This window comes from Felis catus, chromosome C1 (genome assembly GCF_018350175.1).
Source record: "Felis catus isolate Fca126 chromosome C1, F.catus_Fca126_mat1.0, whole genome shotgun sequence".
NCBI lineage: Eukaryota > Metazoa > Chordata > Mammalia > Carnivora > Felidae > Felis > Felis catus.
In genome coordinates this window covers 33,244,694-33,264,660 of record NC_058375.1, presented here as the reverse complement: position 1 = coordinate 33,264,660, position 19,967 = coordinate 33,244,694, and the positions used below count along the sequence as shown (strand labels likewise).

The window sequence follows — 19,967 nt, the reverse complement described above, 5'->3', positions numbered from 1 at the left end:
ACTTGTCAGGAATTGTGGCATTTTAACCTAGCACTTCATTCTTTCAACTCCCTCTAATACCAAGGCAAGATGTGGAAAGAGCCCTATATAGGTTATTCACTTTTTTTTTTTAAGTTATTTATTTATTTATTTATTTATTTAGAGAGTGAGCAGGGCAGGGCAGGAGCAGAGAGAGAGAGAGAGAGAGAGAGAGAGAGAGAGAGAGAGAGAATCCCAAGCAGGCTCTGCACTCTCAGTGCAGAGTCCAAAGCTGGGCTTGAACTCACAAACTGTGAGACCATGACCTGAGCTGAAATCAAGAGTCTGTCACTGAACCAACTCAGCCACCCAGGTGCCCCTAAAGAGCTTATTAGACGACTGAGTTCTAGCTTTAGGTTTGTAAGCAGCATGGACTGAACCACACATACTCCCCTGACCATGGTTTCTACATTTTTCAGTATTATGATGATCAAAGCAAGGTAAGGGATACCAGTGACTCTAAAAACACTCTGCTCTACAGCAGTAAACAGGGGTTTTTAAATCATTCTCATCAATGTGATAATTATGCAGGTAAGAACACAAGAGGATAAGAAATTTCAGCCTAATGGAAGGAATAGAGCAGAAGACTACAGAGCTGGTAGGAGAAAGGTGGATCACGGAAAAACAATGAACAATAACTAGATATGATAATAGCTGTGTGCTAAACACTGTTCTAAGTAAGTGCTTTACATATAGTGATTTACTTAATTCTCAAAACAACTTTCTGAGGTAAGTGCTGTTATTTTACCCACTTTAAAGATGAGGGACCTCAGGCACAGAAAGGTTACATAACTCACCCAAGGTCGCACAGCTAGTTTCTGGAAGAACCAGGATTTGTTCCCAGGCAACATGGCTCCAGAGTCCATACTCTGAACTACTCTGCTACATTCCAGAGAGGAGGAGAGTGGGAGGAATCTGGTGGAATGATGAGCAGTGAATGGCAGAAAGAGAAGGAAGTTCAGAAACACATTTTTTATTGAGCACCTACTATATAATCAGAACTATGGATAAAAAGACGAATAAGACCATGGCCCATGCCCTTGAAAAGCCTACAGTCTGGTGAGGAAGACAGGTAGTAACTCACACTATTTCAAGACAAAGTGGCAAGCTCTGAAATAAGTACAAAGAGACATGTGCAAAGGGCTAGGAGGAGGATACAAAGAATGAGTACTTCACCCAGCCCAGGCTGGTGGGGTCAAGAAAGGCTTCTTGGAGAGGTGCCCAGGTGGCTCAGTCGGTTAAGCGTCCAACTTCGGCTCAGGTCATGATCTCACGGTTCATGATTTTGAGCTCCACATCAGGCTCTGTGCTGAGAGCTCGGAGCCTGGAGCCTGCTTCAGATTCTGTGTCTCCCTCTCTCTCTGCCCCTCCCCCACTCGTGCTCTGTCTCACGCTGTCTCTCAAAAATAAATAAACATTAAAAAGAAAGAAAGAAAGGAAGAAAGAAAGAAAGAAAGAAAGAAAGAAAGAAAGAAAGAAAGAAAGAAAGAAAGGTGGGCTTCTTGGAGAAGGTGACTCCTAGTCTAAGAATTAGGATTTTAAATGAAGAGTTGAAATGGGGAGGGGGTGGTCCAGACTGAGCAAAGTATGTGAAGGGGAATAAAAGCATGAAGGCAAATGAAAAGGGTGTATTTGGGAAAAGGCATGAAATCCCTTTCCAGAACTTTTTTTTGTTTACCTCATATGGGCATCCATCTGCTTCAAAAGTTGCGCATATTCTTTACACAGTGCTTCCTTCTCTTGCTGCAACTTGGACAGCTTTTCTGACAGTTCTCCGTTGCTCTTGAGATGCTGAAAAAACAATTTTTTTTTAAATGAGAACATTCTGTGCTGTAAGGTTGGAAGTCTGAAAACTACATTTCCCAGACCTTCTTGATAGCAGAAGGTGAAGGAGAGGCACTTGCACACAGTTTGGAAAGCACAGGGGGAGGAAAGCCCACCGTTCTCCTCTAGCACTAGCAGGTGGGTGAAGGGGCCGCCAGCAGATGGGACCTTTCCAGGGGTTTCAGAGAGTGTTCCTGCAAATCTCCCATTCTGGTGCTGCAGCAGTTGGTTTCCCTAGGATTTTCTTTTTCTTTCCTTTCTCTTTCTTTCTTTTTCTTTCTTTCTTTCTTTCTTTCTTTCTTTCTTTCTTTCTTTCTTTCTTTCTTTCTTTCTTTCTTTCTTTCTTTTCCTTCCTTCCTTCCTTCCTTCCTTCCTTCCTTCCTTCCTTCCTTCCTTCCTTCCTTCCTTCCTTCCTTCCTTCCTTCCTTCCTTCAAATGTTTTATTTTTTTGAGAGAGAGAGAGAGCACACGGGAGCATGAGCAGGGGAGGGGCGGAGAGAGAGGACGGAGGATATGAAGCAGGCTCTGCACTGACAGCAGAGAGCCCTGTGTGGGGCTTGAACTCACAAACTGTGAGATCATGACCTGAGCCAGAGTCGGACACTTAACCAACTGAGCCACCCGGGCATCCCTCCCTGGGATTTCTGAACTGGGGTTATTAAAGGCCAGCAGCAGTTCTTTCTGACCTTCTCCTCACCCTTACATCTCCCTTCCAACAGTTTGTAAACATGGGATTCCCTGTGTTAAACCCATTCTTCCTTGAAATACCTAGAGTAGTTTCTGCTTTCCCGATAAACCTAAGGGGTAAAATGCTAGGCACTCATTACTAGCTATTATTAGCTACAATTAGATCACTCGGGTCTATGGAAAAAGGAAAACTGAGAAAGTATGTCTATTTACTTTCTTACCTCATCCGATTTTTCTTTCTTGTTTTCCAAGTATTTTTGAAGTTGGGCCTCCTGCTGCTGAATTCTGGATTGTTGCTGAGAAGTGGTTATTTCCAGTTGATTCCCTTTATCTTGTAAGATTCTCACTTGCTTTTGTAGCTCATTTACATTCTGATCTAGGAGTTTCCTGAGGGCAATTAATGTACATTAAATCACACCGGATTTATGAAATTCTTTGACCTAAAATTGTTATACCATCACAAGGGATTTTATTAGTTCAATGAGGTCGGGTATGTGTCCATAAAATAAAGAGACCGACACAGGGGACCTCCTTTGTGAGGCTTTTCTCAATTCTCTCTCTCATTCATCAAAAAAAAAAAAAAAACCCTCTGAAAAAGAAAATAACTCCCCTTATTTCACAGAAGAAGCTGTGGCAGCAGAGAGTTTTAATTAACTTGCTAGGACAAGATGGAGGTGGGGCTCTAACCCTGAATCCTCGGTTATTTCTACTCATCCTCACTGCTTTACAAGTTGAGTCCCTTGATTTTCTTGGTTCAATATAGGGTTGTAAGTTACAAACACTACTGATACTAATGCACACACGTTAAGGCTGCAGGAGCTGAATCATAAATGAGCCTGTGTTTGATGAGGAAATTCACCCTTTTTCAAAAGGGCCAAAAGCACTTAACTCCTTCAGAGGGAATCTCATCAGACTATAGTTGTGGAAGATTTCCGACAAGGCTCTTTGGATCTAGGAGATTACCCAGAAGAACATGATGAGGATGCTGAGGTAGCACTTACATGCTGGGTCATTAAAGTACTGAGACTGGACAAGCGCTCCCTTTCTCTAACTTCAGTTTTCTGAAAAAACCAATGGTTTACTGGCAAAGATTGATATTTGAGACGTGGACTCCTCACTCTCAACCTCCAGCACTTCCAGCTCCTGTCATGGTTCCCGATATTAAGTGCAGGCTTACAGGCTCTCTAAGCTGAACTTCTCCCATTCACATCCACCCCTGCACCAGCACCACCCCCTTCACCTGTTTCATCATTATAAACCTGAGCAATTCCCAGCTATTACTGTCTACTTCTTTTTGGTTCCATTCTTTCTTTATTATTCTTTTTCTTTAATTTTATTTTTTAAAATTTACATCCAAATGAGTTAGCATATAGTGCAACAATGATTTCAGGAGTAGATTCTTTAGTGCCCCTTACCCATTTAGCCCATCCCGCCTCCCACAACCCCTCCAGTAACCCTCAGTTTGTTCTCCATATTTACGAGTCTCTTCTGTTTTGTCCCCCTCCCTGTTATATTATTTTTGTTTCCCTTCCCTTATGTTCATCTGTTTTGTCTCTTAAAGACCTCATATGAGTGAAGTCATATGATTTTTGTCTTTCTCTGACTGACTGATTTCACTTAGCATAATAACCTCCAGTTCCATCCACGTGGTTGCAATGGCAAGATTTCATTCTTTTTTTTTTTTTTTCAATTTTTTATTTATTTTTGGGACAGAGAGAGACAGAGCATGAATGGGGGAGGGGCAGAGAGAGAGGGAGACACAGAATCGGAAGCAGGCTCCAGGCTCCGAGCCATCAGCCCAGAGCCTGATGCGGGGCTCAAACTCACAAACCGTGAGATCGTGACCTGGCTGAAGTCGGACGCTTAACCGACTGCGCCACCCAGGCGCCCCAAGATTTCATTCTTTTTGATTGCCGAGTAATACTCCATTGTGTGTGTGTGTGTGTGTGTGTGTGTGTGTGTGTGTGTGTGTATACCACATTTTCTTTATCCATTCATCCATCGATGGACATTTGGGCTCTTTCCATACTTTGGCTATTGTTGATAGTGCTGCTATAAACATGGGGGTGCATGTGTCCCTTCGAAACAGCACACCTGTATCCTGTGGATAAATGCCTAGTAGTGCAATTGCTGGGTTGTAGGGTAGTTCTATTTTTAGTTTTTTGAGGAACCTCCATGCTGTTTTCCAGAGTGGCTGCACCAGCTTGCATTCCCATTTTTGGTTCCATTCTGAATTTCTGATCAAGGGGCCAGACTAAGAGAAAAGCTTTGGGGCTGAAAGGGAAATTTTAAACTGCTAGAATTAAAGAAAGTTGAGTTACCTCAATAGAATTTAGGAGTTGGAAAACGGCATTGAAATACAGGAAGTCAACATTTAAAGAGCAACTCATAAATATGTTAGAAATTAACTCCTATATTACATATAGCTTGAACAAAGACTACCAAATAAACCAGCTATGCCAATGAATGAAATTAAGAAAGCTCTCTGCTCCTCCCCACTCAACAGATGGCCACATTTCCTGGTACAGTGCCAGCTGCATCCCCCAGATATGGTGGTGATGGTTAGAGTAAACAAATGTGGCCCTACCCTATTGTGTACCTGGTCACCAGGGCTGCTTTTAACTATGGCAAAGTGGATACTGTCAACATCAATGCCCCTTCATTGACCTCAACCACACGGTCTACATGTTCCACTATGATTCCACCCATGGCAAATTTCATGGCCAAATCAAGGCTGAGAATGGGAAACTTGTCATCAGTGGAAAGCCCATCACCATCTTCTTTTTTAAAAAAACCTTAATGTTTATTTTATTTTTGAGAGATAGAGGGAGAGAGAGAGAGACAGAGCATGAGTGGGAGAGGGGCAGAGAGAGAGAGAGAGAGAGAGAGAGGGAAACATAAAATCCAAAGCAGGCTCCAGGCTCTGAGCTATCAGCGCAGAGCCTGATGTGGGGCTCAAACCCACAAACTGTGAGATCAAGTCCTGAGCTGAAGTTGGACATTTAACTGACTGAGCCACCCAGGCATCCGCAATCTCCATCATCTAGAAGCAAGATCCCGCCAACATCAAATAGGGTGATGTCGGTGCTGAGTATGTTGTGGAGTCCACTGGGGTCTTCACCACCCTGGAGAAGGCTGGGGCTCACTTGAAGGGTGTGGTCAAGAGGGTCATCATCTCTGCCCCTTCTCCTGATGACCCCATGTTTGTGATGGGCATGAACCATGAGAAAATCGACAATTCCCTCAAGATTGTCAGCAATGCCTCCTCCACCACAAATCACTTGGCCTTTCTGGCCAAGGTCATCCATGACGACTTTAGGCATTGTGGAGGGACTTATGATCATAGTCCATGCCTTCACTGCCCTTTGGAAGACCACGGACAGCCCCTCTGGGAAGCTGTGGTGTGATGGCCGTGGGCTGCCCAGAACATCATCCCTACTTCTACTGGTGCCACCAAGGCTGTAGGCAATGTCATCCCAGCTGAGTGAAAGCTCACTGGCATGGCCTTCTGTGTCCCTACCCATAATGCATCAGTTGTGGATCTGACCTGCCACCTGGAGAAAGCTGCCAAATATGACAATATCAAGTAGGTGGTGAAGCAGGTATTGGAGGGTCCCCTCAAGGGCATTCAGGGCTACACTGAGGACCAGGTTGTCTCCTGCAACTTTAACAGTGACACCCACTCTTCCATCTTCGATGCTGGGGCTGGCATTGCTCTTAGTGATGAATTTGTCAAGCTCATTTCCTGGTATGACAATGAATTTGGCTACACCAACTGGGTGGCAGACCTTAGGGTCCACATGGCCTCCAAGGAGTAAGAGCCTCCTGGACCACCAGTCCCAGCGAGAGCAAGAGGAAGGACTGTTGGGGAGTCATTGCCCCAATGCATCCCTTAACACACTGAGAATCATTTGACCTCCACAGTTTCTATCCTAGACCTCCTGAAGAAGGGGAGGGACTTGGGGAACCCTACCTTGTCATTACCATCAATAACATATACCATACCCAGCCAAAAAAGGAAAAAGAAATTAAGAAATCAGTGGATTGATAAAACTCTGTCTCCCCAATAGCCTTAACCTCTCTTTCAATCTATCCCTTATATAGCAATCAGAGTGGTCCTTCTAAACCACAATCTCATCATATCATGTAGTCCGAACACTTCAATATGGCTTGTGAGCTAGCTTACCCTTCTAGCCTCTTTCTCTTGCCCTCCCTCTACCCCCAAGCATTTTGCTCCAGGCAAAATGAACTTTTTTTCACTTCCTGAAATAAGTCATCTTCTACACTTATTCCTTCCTTGCAACTCCTTTTCCTTATCTTCCTCTTCCAGACCTTCCTTTCCCTAATATTCTCTTTTAGCCATCCATCCCAAATATCTCTCACTCAACTTGAATAGCTTTCTTTGAGAAAGGCTTTCTTGAGTTCCCCAAACCAGACGAGGTGTCTCTGCTATACACTATCACAGCATCCTAAGCCTCCCTTTGTATAACACTTATCATCAAGTCTATGTACAAGGATATTTGTTACATCATTATTTGTAACAGCAAAAATATCTAAAAAGCATTTCACATAAATTATAATATATCTGTGTTACAGAATGCCACACAACTGTTTAAAATAATATTATGGAACTAAAAATCGATAACAGAAAGATAGCTGGAAAATCCTCAAATATTTGGAGATCAAACAACATACTTATAAATAATACATGTCAAAGAAGTCTTGAGAGAAGTTTTAAAAATATTATGAATTATATATATTTTACATGAAAATGAAAATACAACTTACAAAATTTGTGAGAGGAAACAAAAGCTGTGCATAGAGGGAAACTTAACAGCATTAAATGCAAATATTATAAAAGAAAAGATCAAAAATCAATAATTTAAGCTTCCATGTTAGGAAACTAGAGAAAGAAGATCAATATAATCCTGAAGAAAGCAGAAGAAAAGAAGTAACAAAAATCAGAGCAGAAAGTGGTGAAATTGAACACAGGAAAACAATAGAGAAATAATGAAACTGGTTCTTTGAAAAGATCAATGAAATTGACAAACCGCTAGCCAGGCTAATCAAGAAACAAAGAAGGCACAATTTACTAATGTCAGAAATGAAAGAGGAACCATCACAACGGATCCTATGGACATTAAAAGGACAATAAAGGAATATTTTGAACAATTCTATGCCTACACATTTTTTTAAATTTTTGTGTTTTTTTTTTTTTAATTTTTTTTTCAACGTTTTATTTATTTTTGGGACAGAGAGAGACAGAGCATGAACGGGGGAGGGGCAGAGAGAGAGGGAGACACAGAATCGGAAACAGGCTCCAGGCTCCGAGCCATCAGCCCAGAGCCTGACGCGGGGCTTGAACTCCCGGACTGCGAGATCCTGACCTGAGCTGAAGTCGTACACTTAACCGACTGCGCCACCCAGGCGCCCCTAAAATTTTTGTTTTAATGTTTTTATTTATTTTTGAGACAGAGAGAGACAGAGCATGAGCAGGGGAGGGGCAGAGAAAGAGGGAGACACAGAATCCCAAGCAGGCTCCAGGCTCTGAGCTGTCAGCACAGAGCCTGATGCGGGACTGGAACTCACAAACCGCGAGCAGAAACTCACATGACCTGAGCTGAAGTCTGACACTTAACTGAGTGAGCCACCCAGGCGCCCCTCTATGCCTACACATCTGATAACTTGTCTGACATGGACTGATTCATTGAAAGACACAATCTAACAGCTCTTAAGGAGAAATAGATATTCTGAATAGGCCTATACCTATTAAAGAAATTAAATCAATATTTAATAACTTTCCAAAAATAGAGCAGTAAGCCCGGGTGATTTCACTGGTGAATTCAACCAAACATTTATTTCTATTTATTTATTTATTTATTTATTTATTTATTAAATTTTTTTTTTAACATTTATTCAGTTTTTGAGAGACAGAGAGAGACAGAGCATAAATGGGGGAGGGGCAGAGAGGGAGGGAGACACAGAATCCGAAGCAGGCCCCCGGCTCTGAACTGACAGCGTAGAGCCTGATGCGGGTTCAAAGTCACGGACCGCGAGGTCATGACCTGAGCCGAAGTCGGATGCTTAACCAACGGAGCCGCCCAGGTGCCCCATCAACCAAACGTTTAAAGAAGAAACAATATTGCGGCACCTGGGTGGTTCCATCTGTTAAGCTCCTGACTCTTGATTTTGGCCAAGGTGATGATCTTACAGTTTGTGATATGGAGCCCCGCGTCAGGCTCCGCTCTGACAGTGTGGAGCCTGCTTGAGATTCTCTCTCTCCTTCTCTCTCTGTCCCCCATCCCTGCTCACACTTGCACTTTCTCGCTCTCAAAAAATAAATAAGTAAACATTTTTAAAAAGGAGGAGGAGGAGGAGGAGGAGGAAAAGGAATGATAGCAATTCTTTACAATCTCTTCCAGAAAAAGCACAGAAGAGGGGACACTTACTGAATTCTGTGACACCAGCATCACCCTAATACCAAAACCAGATCTAGACCTTACAGGAAACAAAAGCTGTGGACCAGTGTCTTCCATGAACATGTCCAAGGTCCTTTATGTGGCTTGTTAGGTCCAGCAGGACCCAGGTCAAGCTTACCTTTCTAGCCTCCTTTTCTCCATACTTCCCTCATCCCCATTTTGTTCTGGCAAAAATGAACATTTCTCACTTTACTGACGATGATGATGGCAATAGTAACAAAAATAACATAAAATATTGCAAGAATAATAACAGCACCTTTTTAGTAGTGGCTGGTAATGTGTCAGCTTGGCTAGGCATGACCTCCGTGTACGTTTCTGATTAGAGTGGGCTACAAGACGTACAGTTTACTGGTGCAGGGGATAGAGGGCGGAAGTGAAGCAGTTTGGATTTTACACTTGGAAAGTCGGACCAAGTGCTTTTGTAGCTCATCCCCATCACCAGGTATCTGCTGCTCACCTCTGCATGAGGCAACAGCCAGGCCTGCAACTTCTCCACCTTCCCTCGGGTCCTCCTTCACCTTCCCCAGCTCCTGGGCCAGGTGTCCGTTTAGGTCCTTGATGAGGGGGCCATCTTCTCCTGCAGGACGCCTACTTTATCAGGTTTGGAGGTAGGGAGAACTGACATGGGTTCATCCTGTGCTCATAGGTTTAGCTTGACATTGCTCTCCCTCCTGTGGTACCCATCTTCACTTCCTGAGTGGACTTCAAGCTCCAGCATAAGACGAATGAAGACAGCCTTACAGGCTGTGTAGCCCTGCTCACAACTGCATGAGAGACCAAACCCCTGGGGTGCCGGGGTGGCTCAGTCAGTTGAGCTTCTGACTCTTGCTTTCTGAGCAGGTCATGATCCCAGGGTTGTGGGATCAAGGCCCCCATAGGGCTCTGTGCTGAATGTAGAAACTGCATGAGATCCTCTCTTTCTCCCTTTGCCCCTCTCCCCAGCTCGTGTGTGCTCTCTCTCTTAAAAAAAAAAAAAAAAAAAAAGAGCAAATCCCCATACCAAATCTCTTACTAAACATATATTTCTCCTACTAGTTCTATTCTGATTGAACCTGGACTGATATAAGTGCTTATTATGTGCCATATACTCATAATATAAGCCAACCAACCACTTATAACTCATGCAATCCGCACAATGATCTTATGAAGTTGGTACAGACAGGCACTGAAAAGATAAACTTGTCTAAGATTTTGTAGCTCTTAAGTGGCTAAAAGGTTGCCCATGTAATATTGTTAGGTGAAAAAGGCAAATTCCAAAGCAATATAATTTAAATGGCTCAACTTCTGTTAACAAAATAAGAACAACAAAAAATATATGCATATGCATAGAAAAAATCTGATCACTTGAAGTGGTTACTGCCAAAGAACAGAAATCTGAAGGATTTATGCTTTTTATTTTATATAGCTCTTTAATAATTTAAATTTCATATAAGTAGTTATAATTACAATTGTACTTGCTAGAATTTATTCCAAGGAAGTAGTAAAGGATGTGCACAAAAATTTGACTACAAGGATAAAATATTATATCGTTTATTACAGCAAGAAACTGGGGAAAATGTAAATATCCAGCAATAACGGATTAAATTCATTATGATACATTGTGAAAATATTGTTCTAGAAGATTTAAAAGAAGATAAACAGAACAGTGAAAAAAGTAGGTTATAATCTAAGTATCTAAATTGGAGTTGCTTTCCTCCAGGTTTTGAAACAATGTATACTATATTATTCTTTTTGTAGAGAAGAATTTCCCTACCCTACAGTATTCCATTTTCTTATAGCTAGCTTAAATATTACTTCAACATATTTCATCTCAGCCAGGCTTCACAGAAGGTGCATAGAGCTGGTATTACTAATCCCACTTTAGACACAAAAAACCTAGTTTCAGGAAAGTTAAATAGCCTTTTTCCTTGTTCAATTCTTGAATTACATCTTTTATCCCTTTTTAAAAAATGTTTTTCTTTGAGTTATTTTCTAATTGTGTTATTTTACTTATAGTTGACATACAATATTACATGAGTTTTAGGTGTACAACATAGCAACATAGTGATTCAACAAGTTTATACATTATGCTGTTCTCACCAAAAGTGTAGCTACAGTCTGTCATCATACAATGCGATCACAATACCATTGACTATATTCCTTATGCTGCTTTATTCCTATGATTTATCCATCCCATAACTGGAAGCCTTTATCTCCCACGCCCCTTCACCCATTTTGCCCATGTCCCTACCCCCTTTCCCTCTGGCAATCCTCAATTTGTTCTCTGTATTTATAGGTCCAATTTTGCTTTTTGTTTGCATTTGTTTTTTTTAGATTTCACATATGAGTGAAGTTATATGGTATTTCTCTTTCTCAGTCTGATTTATTTCACTTAGCATAATACACTCCAGGTCCATCCAATTTGTTGCAAATGGCACGATCGGATCCTTTTTTATGACTGCATAATATTCCATTATGTATGGTACACACACACATCACATCACATCCTCCTTATCCATTTGTCTACTAATGGGCATGTAGGTTGCTTCCATATCTTGGCTATTATAAATAATGCTGCAATAAACATGGGAATGTGTGTATCGTTTCAAATTAATGTTTTTTCATTTTCTCTGGGTAAATACCCAGTAGTAGAATTATTGGATCATATGATAGTTTTATTTTTAATTGTTTGAGGAACCTCCATACTGTCTTCCACAGTGGCGGCACCAATTTACATTCCTACCAACAGCGTATGAGGGTTCCTTCATATTGTGTTTCTTTAAAAACTTCATAGAGTTGTTTTACAATCTATTATTCAAAATCCCAGCTGCTGGAGTTCTTGGGGGTTACAACTCTGGTGTTTGTTGTTTCTACCGACTATCATTTATGGTAGCCAGCTTCCTTGTGTTATTTGCTGATTTTTCATTGTAAGCTTACATTTGACTAAACTTAATATATGGGAATCTTTAGGGGTGCCGGGTGGCTTGGTCGGTTAAGCGTCCGACTTCGGCTCAGGTCATGATCTCACGGTCCGTGAGTTCGAGCCCCGCGTCGGGCTCTGGGCTGACAGCTCAGAGCCTGGAGCCTGCTTCAGATTCTGTGTCTCCCTCTCTCTCTGACCCTCCCCCGTTCATGCTCTGTCTCTCTCTGTCTCAAAAATAAATAAACATTAAAAAAAAATTAGGGGCGCCTGGGTGGCTCAGTCGGTTGGGCGTCCGACTTCGGCTCAGGTCATGATCTTGGGGTCCGTGAGTTCGAGCCCCGTGTCGGGCTCTGTGCTGACGGCTCAGAGCCTGGAGCCTGTTTCGGATTCTGTGTCTCCCTCTCTCTCTGACCCTCCCCCGTTCATGCTCTGTCTCTCTCTGTCTCAAAAATAAATAAACGTTAAAAAAAAATTATTAAAAAAAAAATTAAAAAAAATATGGGAATCTTTAATATCAAAATTGGGGTTGTTTTCCTCCAGAGATAATTTGGGAAAGCCAGGGGGCTGCCTGTTTGGGAACACTTCAGCTCCTTCAAGCTTCCCAGCTTTAATATTAGAATCTCTAGTTCACCTCTTCCCCCTTGGGGCAAACTTCCTCAGTTCCTTCTCTCAAACCTGGGGCTGATATTATTATTTGCCCCCTGACTTAGAAGCTTGTTTGCCCCATTCATCATTTTTGTTGTAGCTTATTGTATGTTTGCTCTTAGCACTTTCTCTTGCTTTATTGTGGGCAACACTTAAAAGGTATACTTACTATAGTTTATTCAGGACCTAGGTGTATTACAACAGGATCGTCTGCCATCCTGTTAGCTGTAGCAGTGAGACAAGTATTTTTCTACTGTACTTCCCTGAGTGAGCTCATTATTCATTCATACGTTCATTCATTTACTTACTTACACATTATTCATTCACTAAGTATTTACTGAGTACCTTTTAGTGCCAGGGCTGATGTTAGAGCTTTTAGCTAAAGCTGAAAATAAATTTCTGAGCTTCATTATATATGTGAATGTCTGCATGTCTTTTCAGTGGCTAAAACCATATTTTTCTTAAAACATATGTGGTTCAGGGGCGCCTGGGTGGCGCAGTCGGTTAAGCGTCCGACTTCAGCCAGGTCACGATCCCGCGGTCCGTGAGTTCGAGCCCCACGTCGGGCTCTGGGCTGATGGCTCAGAGCCTGGAGCCTGTTTCCGATTCTGTGTCTCCCTCTCTCTCTGCCCCTCCCCCGTTAATGTTCTGTCTCTCTCTGTCCCCAAAATAAATAAACGTTGAAAAAAAAAAAAACAAAAAAAAAACGTATGTGGTTCAGGGGCGCCTGGGTGGCGCAGTCGGTTAAGCGGCCGACTTCGGCTCAGGTCATGATCTCACGGTCCGTGAGTTCAAGCCCCGCGTCGGGCACTGTGCTGACAGCTCAGAGCCTGGAGCCTGTTTCAGATTCTGTGTCTCCCTCTCCCTCTCTCTCTGACCCTCCCCTGTTCATGCTCTGTCTCTCTCTGTCTCAAAAATAAATAAACATTAAAAAAAAATTAAAAAGAAAACATATGTGGTTCACTCTTCAGTGCCATAGAAATAAGAAGCATCAGTTACTGAAGTTTAGGGCATCCAGGAAGATCATTTAAGTAAGAATTCTAATAGTAATCATAATAATTTTAGAAAAAAATGAAAGCTCCTATTTGGTGACAGATTACTGATGATTAAGAGGTCTGTAAAGTACTTGGAATTTCTTTCAAGGAAATCAGGTGATAAATACAAAAATCAATTTCCTTTAGTTTGCAGTTTATGCCAATCATGTGAGAGTTGGAAAAGCAAAGCCCAGAGTATCATATTTCATAGGTAATCTAGTCAGTCATTCAAGAAAATTTACTCGTGCACCCCGTGCACCCGGGTCAGAGCAACGAGAAATAAACCCTGCCCTTAAGAATCTGACACTCTTTTGTGAAAGGCAAACAGGAAAAACAATTCGAATACAGTGTAACGAGTGCTATATACAAGAAGTTGTGTAATGTAGTTCACTGCAGTGGGAACACAGAGGAAATACATCCGTAAACTGACATTCCTGCTAAACTCAATCAGGTTGGCCCATGGGAAACTGACATCTTTGCTCCTCTTACCTCTTCTGTTGTTCCTCCTGATATAGTTGCTTTGTCTTCGCTTCATTTTCTAGTGCTTCCTTTATCCTTTCCTCTAGTTGCTTCTTTCCCGAAATACAAGTGTCTGTGAGACAGACTTTATGAGCATGTTCTAATTTCTGCTGCAGAACCAAAATCTTGAAGGAAAAATTTCACAAATAAAACATTAAGCATGACCTTTTTTTCCAATCAGGGAAATGCTGGATGAGTAACTAGCAAACATAGTGCTAACAAACAAATCTGATCTAAAGCAGAGAATGTGGCTAGATTTAATTTTAAAGTAAGTTACCTAAGTTTTATACTACATGATACATTCGCGTAGTTTAATGTATCTTTGGGTAAACTATGCAGTGAAAACTCCTTCCCATCTTTATCCTGTCTTCCTGCCACTTCTCCTCCACTAAATACACAATTACTGGTATTAGTTTCTTACGTACCCTTCCAGGGATTTATTTATGCCTATATAAATAAATACTATTATACAGTTCTCCTTCATATACATATTTTTTACACAAATGATGGCATACCATATATACTTATGCAGCTTGCTTTTTGTAATAAAAATACACTTGGTGATTTTTCCATATTATATGTTTATGTAGAATCGCCCTCTCTTTTACAGCTGCATATATAAGGATATATATGGATATATATAAGGATATAAGGATAACTTATTTAAGTAGACCCCTACTGATGGACAATTAAATTGATTCCAATCTTTCGCTATTACCAACAAATCTCTAGAATACATTACGAGATGTGGGTTTAATAGGGCAAAGATTACTATTATTTGTTTGTTTAATAGATAATGCCAAGCTGGCTCCATAGGTATTAGGCCAATTTACACTTCCAACAGCAATGTAGGAGTGTGTCTAGTTTCTCCACAGTGTGACTAGATTCAGGATAAGATCTTAAAACGAAGTAGGAGTCTCTTACAAATTGAGTTCCTGTTAGCATATCACCTCGCACCAGTAATATGCTCTTTAATGCACTGGTAGGACTAACAGTAAGATTTATGAATTTGAAAGAGAGATGTATAATTTTATTTTAGAATTTACATGTTAGATTAAAAGCTTCATTAAAACTTTTTTTTATTAGATAAGTATCCTTTTAATTTGTTTACATATTTTTATGAACCTTTGTGTCACCCTAAGTTGTGACTGGTACATAGTAGATGCTCAATAAATATCTGCTGAATGAGTAGTTCTTAGCAGAATAGCTATTGTCTCCTGAATGTATTCCTGATCTAAAAATGCATTCTTTATGACGGTTTGGCACCACAGTCCCCACAAACACTCGTGAACGCCAGTGCACGGCAGCCCCCTTTTTAAGAGCAGGGCTTTGTGCACCAGCCCTAGGTCCTGGCAGAGCCCACAAACTATAGGAGAGGTGAAGATGCAGAAATGCAGAATGATTCGAGGGCAATGGCAGTGGGCAGCCAGTCATCCACGGCCAGTTCAAGTTCCTTTGAGCTGCCCCTGTTTAGTCCTACAAAGGGAAAATGCTTCCTTAAAGATATTCACTCTTAATTCCACAGAGGCAAATATCACCACCCCACTGGCTTCTCTATCAGGGACATATGCAGACTTTTGAACCTGTCACCCAGTTAAGAAAAGAACATTTCCAATACTTTTAAAGTCTACTCTGGGACCTTGTCAATTATCCCCCTTCCCTCCTCACTTGAGAAAACCAATTATCTTGAGTTTTGGGTTAATCATTTCCTTGCTTTTTCTTTAATATATAATCTGTGTAACATGGCTTTTCCTTTACATAATTTTGACCTCTGAATCAATGAAATCATACCGTGTTTTTGGTGATTTTTTAAAATGTTTATTTATTTATTTATTTAGAGAGAATACGAGCAAGAGAGGGGCAGAGAGAGAATCCGAAACAGGCTCCACACTGCCAGTGCAGAGACCGATATGGGGCTCGAACTCACAAACTGTGAGATAATGACCTCAGCCAAAATCAAGAGTCGGACGCTTAACCAGCCGAGCCACCCAGGTGCCCCTGATTTTTTATTCAATATATATTGAACTACAGCATGTACCTGTAATTCATTTATTTTCACTGTTGTATGCTATTGTGTAAATATACAGTTTATTTATTTGATATTATGTCAGGGGACGTTTGGGTTGCTTCCAATTTTCTGCTATTTGGAACAATATTGCTACAAAAATGATTGTATTCCTGTCTCCTGATACCTCTGTGCAGTATAATACTTTTTCTAGTATTTATGCCCAGTAGTAGAAGCATTGGGTTGTATGATGCACATGTCTTTAACCTAACTAGACGCAAATGCCAATTGCTTTCTGAAGTGTTTATGCTAATTTACTCTTCCAACTGCAGTCAATATATGAGTCCCTGTTGCACAAAATCCTCACCAGTATTTAGTACTGTCTAAATTTAGAGTTTTTTACTAAACTGTATCAGTTTTACCAACTACTTCTTGTTTTTAAGTTTATTTATTTTGAAAGAGGGAGAGCATGAGCATGAGCAGGGGAGGGTCATGAGAGAGGGAGAGAGAGAGAATCCCAAACAGGCTCTGCATTGTCAGCACAGAGCCTGATCTGGGGCTGAATTCCATGAACTGTGAAATCATGACCTGAGCCAAGATCAAGAGTCAGATGCTTAACTGAGCCACCCTGACGCCCCAGCCAACTACTTTTTTAATGGAGTGCTAACATACATAAAGTGCACATATCTTGAAGCATACTGAATGAAGTTACTTATATAACCACTTCCCACGCTAAGATAAAGAATGCTCCCAGCACCATGGAAGAGTCCCTCTCATCCTCTCCCAGTTAATAACCCTCATAAAGACAACCAACATCCTCTGACCATAGCTTAGTTTTGTCATTCTTTTTTTTTTTAAATAATTTATTTATTTTTTAATTTACATCCAAGTTAGTTAGCATATATAATGCAACGATTTCAGGAGTAGATTCCTTAATGCCCCTACCTATTTAGCCCATTGCCCGCCCCCCCCAACCCCTCCAGCAATCCTTTGTTTGTTCTCTATGTTTGAGGCTCTTATGTTTTGTCCCCCTCCCTGTTTTTATATTATTTTTGCTTCCCTTCCCTTATGTTCATCTGTTTAGTTTTGTCTCTTCTTGAACCTCTTATAAATGAAATTACACAGTATGAAGTCTTTTGTTCTGGTTTCTTTAGCTCAAAATTAGGCTTTTGAGCATAATTAAGATTGCTGTCATCTGCTTTTTGATGTTTGTTTCATATTTATACTGTTGGATTACATTATTTATTTATTTAAGGATTTATTTTTTACGAGAGATTTGACTGAAACCCACAGATCAAAATGTGCAACTGTTGCGTACTACTGCCACCTGGTGTTAGCGAATCTAAAATGCAGGGGCATTATTTCAAAATGGTTCATTTCACAACATGAATCCACCCCCAAATTATAAAATAAAAACCATAGAGAGAGACAATCCAAAGGAGAGGAGAATAAGTCTTTTAAAAGTTGAAAGTATAAAACAAAAGTCATATGGTTTCAGTCAGTTACTTTAAGTTCATGCTATAGCTTTACAGACCCTTACCTTTTCAAGTTCATGCAGTCTAAAGAAACATGAGATTTACTGGAACTGCAGGAGCGGGTGAAGTCAAAAGAGAGGAAAGCATGGAAGAGCACAGAAAAACCCTGGAATTCTATGACGTGTGCATCATAGCTACTTCTTAAAATCCTTAGGGAAACAGGATTTTAGTACTGGTATCCAGCGTATGGTACTTACTAAGCATGAGGATAATTACCTTTTCCTCTGCATCAGCGACTTTTGATTTCTCTTGAGCCAGCTTTTCCTTCAGGTTGTCCTGTGATTTAATGCTCTGATCCTGTTTAAGTACCTCCAGCTCCAGTTCCCTGATTTTCTGCTGACCGTGCTTCCATTCTGCCGTGAGTGAAGAGCACATCTTTGTACCATCTAATAACTTCTGCTGGGCCTGCTTTAGTTCAATTTTGATCTAGAGGAGGAGAATAAACAAGAGTGGTAGAAATAAGCGTGGACAGAACATGAACATGAGCCAGAATAAGCACTTTTCCAAGCAGTGCAGTCCCCTAAGAGCTGACAAATAACGAATGCCACGTGGATGATTAACTCCCCGGAACTGTCTTGTGTCAGTAAGGTTTGCCAGATGGCCGCTGGACAGAGGAATTTTCCTAATGTTTCTACACATGCACGGTCTAAACATTTTCCATCCTTTTTTAAAAATCTACTGCACGCTGGCTTTCATTCCCACTCCTGCATGAAACTATTTATGCTGGGGCACTACTGATGTCCCCACTGCCAAAATGAATCCAGTGGACAACTGACCTCTTAGGTAGCATTCACTCCCTCTGTCTCAGAAAATTATCATGGAGTCTGTGATACCAAACTCTCCCGGTTTGCTTGCATCTCTTTGCAGTTCCTTCCCGGTCTCTTGTGTAGACTCTTCTAATGCTGCCCAGCTTCTAAATATCACTGGACTCTCCCAGGCTTTGAGAGTTGATCATTCCTTCCCTAGTTCACTGTCACAATCTGAAATACTATCTTTGTGCCTGGAACTGCCAAAATAAAACTCCCTGATTCTGTCCATATCAAAAATGAGTTTTCTCTCTCAGTCTTCCCGATTTCAATAAATGATGCCTCCATCCAAGGTTTTGTTCAGGCCAGCAGTCTCAAAGTAATCCTGAGTCTTTCAAAGTAATCCTGAGTCTTCCTTTCCCATCCTGAGCCCCTTCGGCACTTGCTGTCGTGCTCCCTCCGCAACACGTCTTGCATCGGCCCATCAGTGTCCACCACACCCTCGTCTCCAACATCATGGTCTCCAGCCTTGGTTGTTGCAATAATGACATGGTTCTGCCACTTCCATTTTTACGCCCTTCTAATCTGTTCTCTACAATGCAGCCAAAGTGTTCTTTTAAATTTTTTTTTAACGTTTATTTATTTTTGAGACAGAGAGAGGGAGGGGGAGGATCAGAGAGAGAGGGAGACACAGAATCTGAAACAGGCTCCAGGCTCTGAGCAGTCAGCACAGAGCCCGACGCGGGGCTCGAACTCACGGACCGCGAGATCATGACCCCAGCCGAAGTCAGACGCTTAACCGACTGAGCCACCCAGGCGCCCTCAAAGTGTTCTTTTAAAAACATAGATTGAACTATTCACTCCACTGCTTAAATCTTTCAGGCTTCCTGAAACTCTGGAAACAAATCCCAGCAGCTTGCCTGGCCTTCTATGGTCTGGTCTTTGCCAACCTCTTTTAAATCACAGGTTATTTAGCATCATGAAAGTAAAAAGGGCCATCTCTATTTTTAAAAGTTGATGACTAACTTTAATAAAAATTTTGAAAATTTAAACAAAAAAAATTTCTATAAAAATAAAATATACCAAAGTTCATACAAGAAGAAATAAAAAATGTGACTTCTTATAACCATTAAGAAACTGAATCAGTAATTGAAAATCTTCCCAAAAGAAAACTCTAGAATCAGAAGGATTCAGAAATGAGGTCTTATAATTATTAAAGAAGAAATAGTTGTAATTTACTCCTTTTTTTTTTTTTTTTTTTTTACAGTTTATTTATTTTTGAGAGAGAGAGCATGCACAAGTTGGGGAGGAGAGAGAAAGAGAGGGAGAGAGAATCCCAAGCAGGCTCTGCCCTGTCAGCACAGAGCCCAACATGGGGCTCAATCTGACAACCGTGAAATCACGATCTGAACCAAAATCATGACCTGAACTGAAATCAAGAGTCAGATGCTCAACCAACTGAGCCACCCAGGTGCCTCAGGTGCCCCAACTGTAATTCACTCTTACAAACTCTTCCAGAGAACAAAAAATGAAGGTATGTTACCTGTCTTATGTTAAGGGGCTACGGTAACCT

The 19,967-nt window shown here is 41.2% G+C and overlaps 1 protein-coding gene across 15 annotated transcripts in view; it reads right to left on the bottom strand.

Moving 5' to 3' along the window:
- CCDC30 (coiled-coil domain containing 30) overlaps nucleotides 1-19,967 on the bottom strand; it is a 132,805-nt gene that overhangs the window by 27,568 nt on the left and 85,270 nt on the right. For 14 of the 15 annotated variants that reach the window (XM_045035645.1, XM_019836799.3, XM_045035639.1 and 11 more), the window contains 4 exons: nucleotides 17,865-18,074; nucleotides 14,079-14,233; nucleotides 2,751-2,916; nucleotides 1,697-1,809 (listed from right to left, as the gene is read on the bottom strand). In XM_045035645.1, the coding sequence (XP_044891580.1) occupies nucleotides 1,697-1,809; nucleotides 2,751-2,916; nucleotides 14,079-14,233; nucleotides 17,865-18,074 (644 nt within the window). Of the gene's footprint in view, nucleotides 1-815; nucleotides 934-1,696; nucleotides 1,810-2,750; nucleotides 2,917-14,078; nucleotides 14,234-17,864; nucleotides 18,075-19,967 lie in introns of all 15 variants that reach the window. The other variant, XM_045035643.1, reaches the window with a different exon arrangement.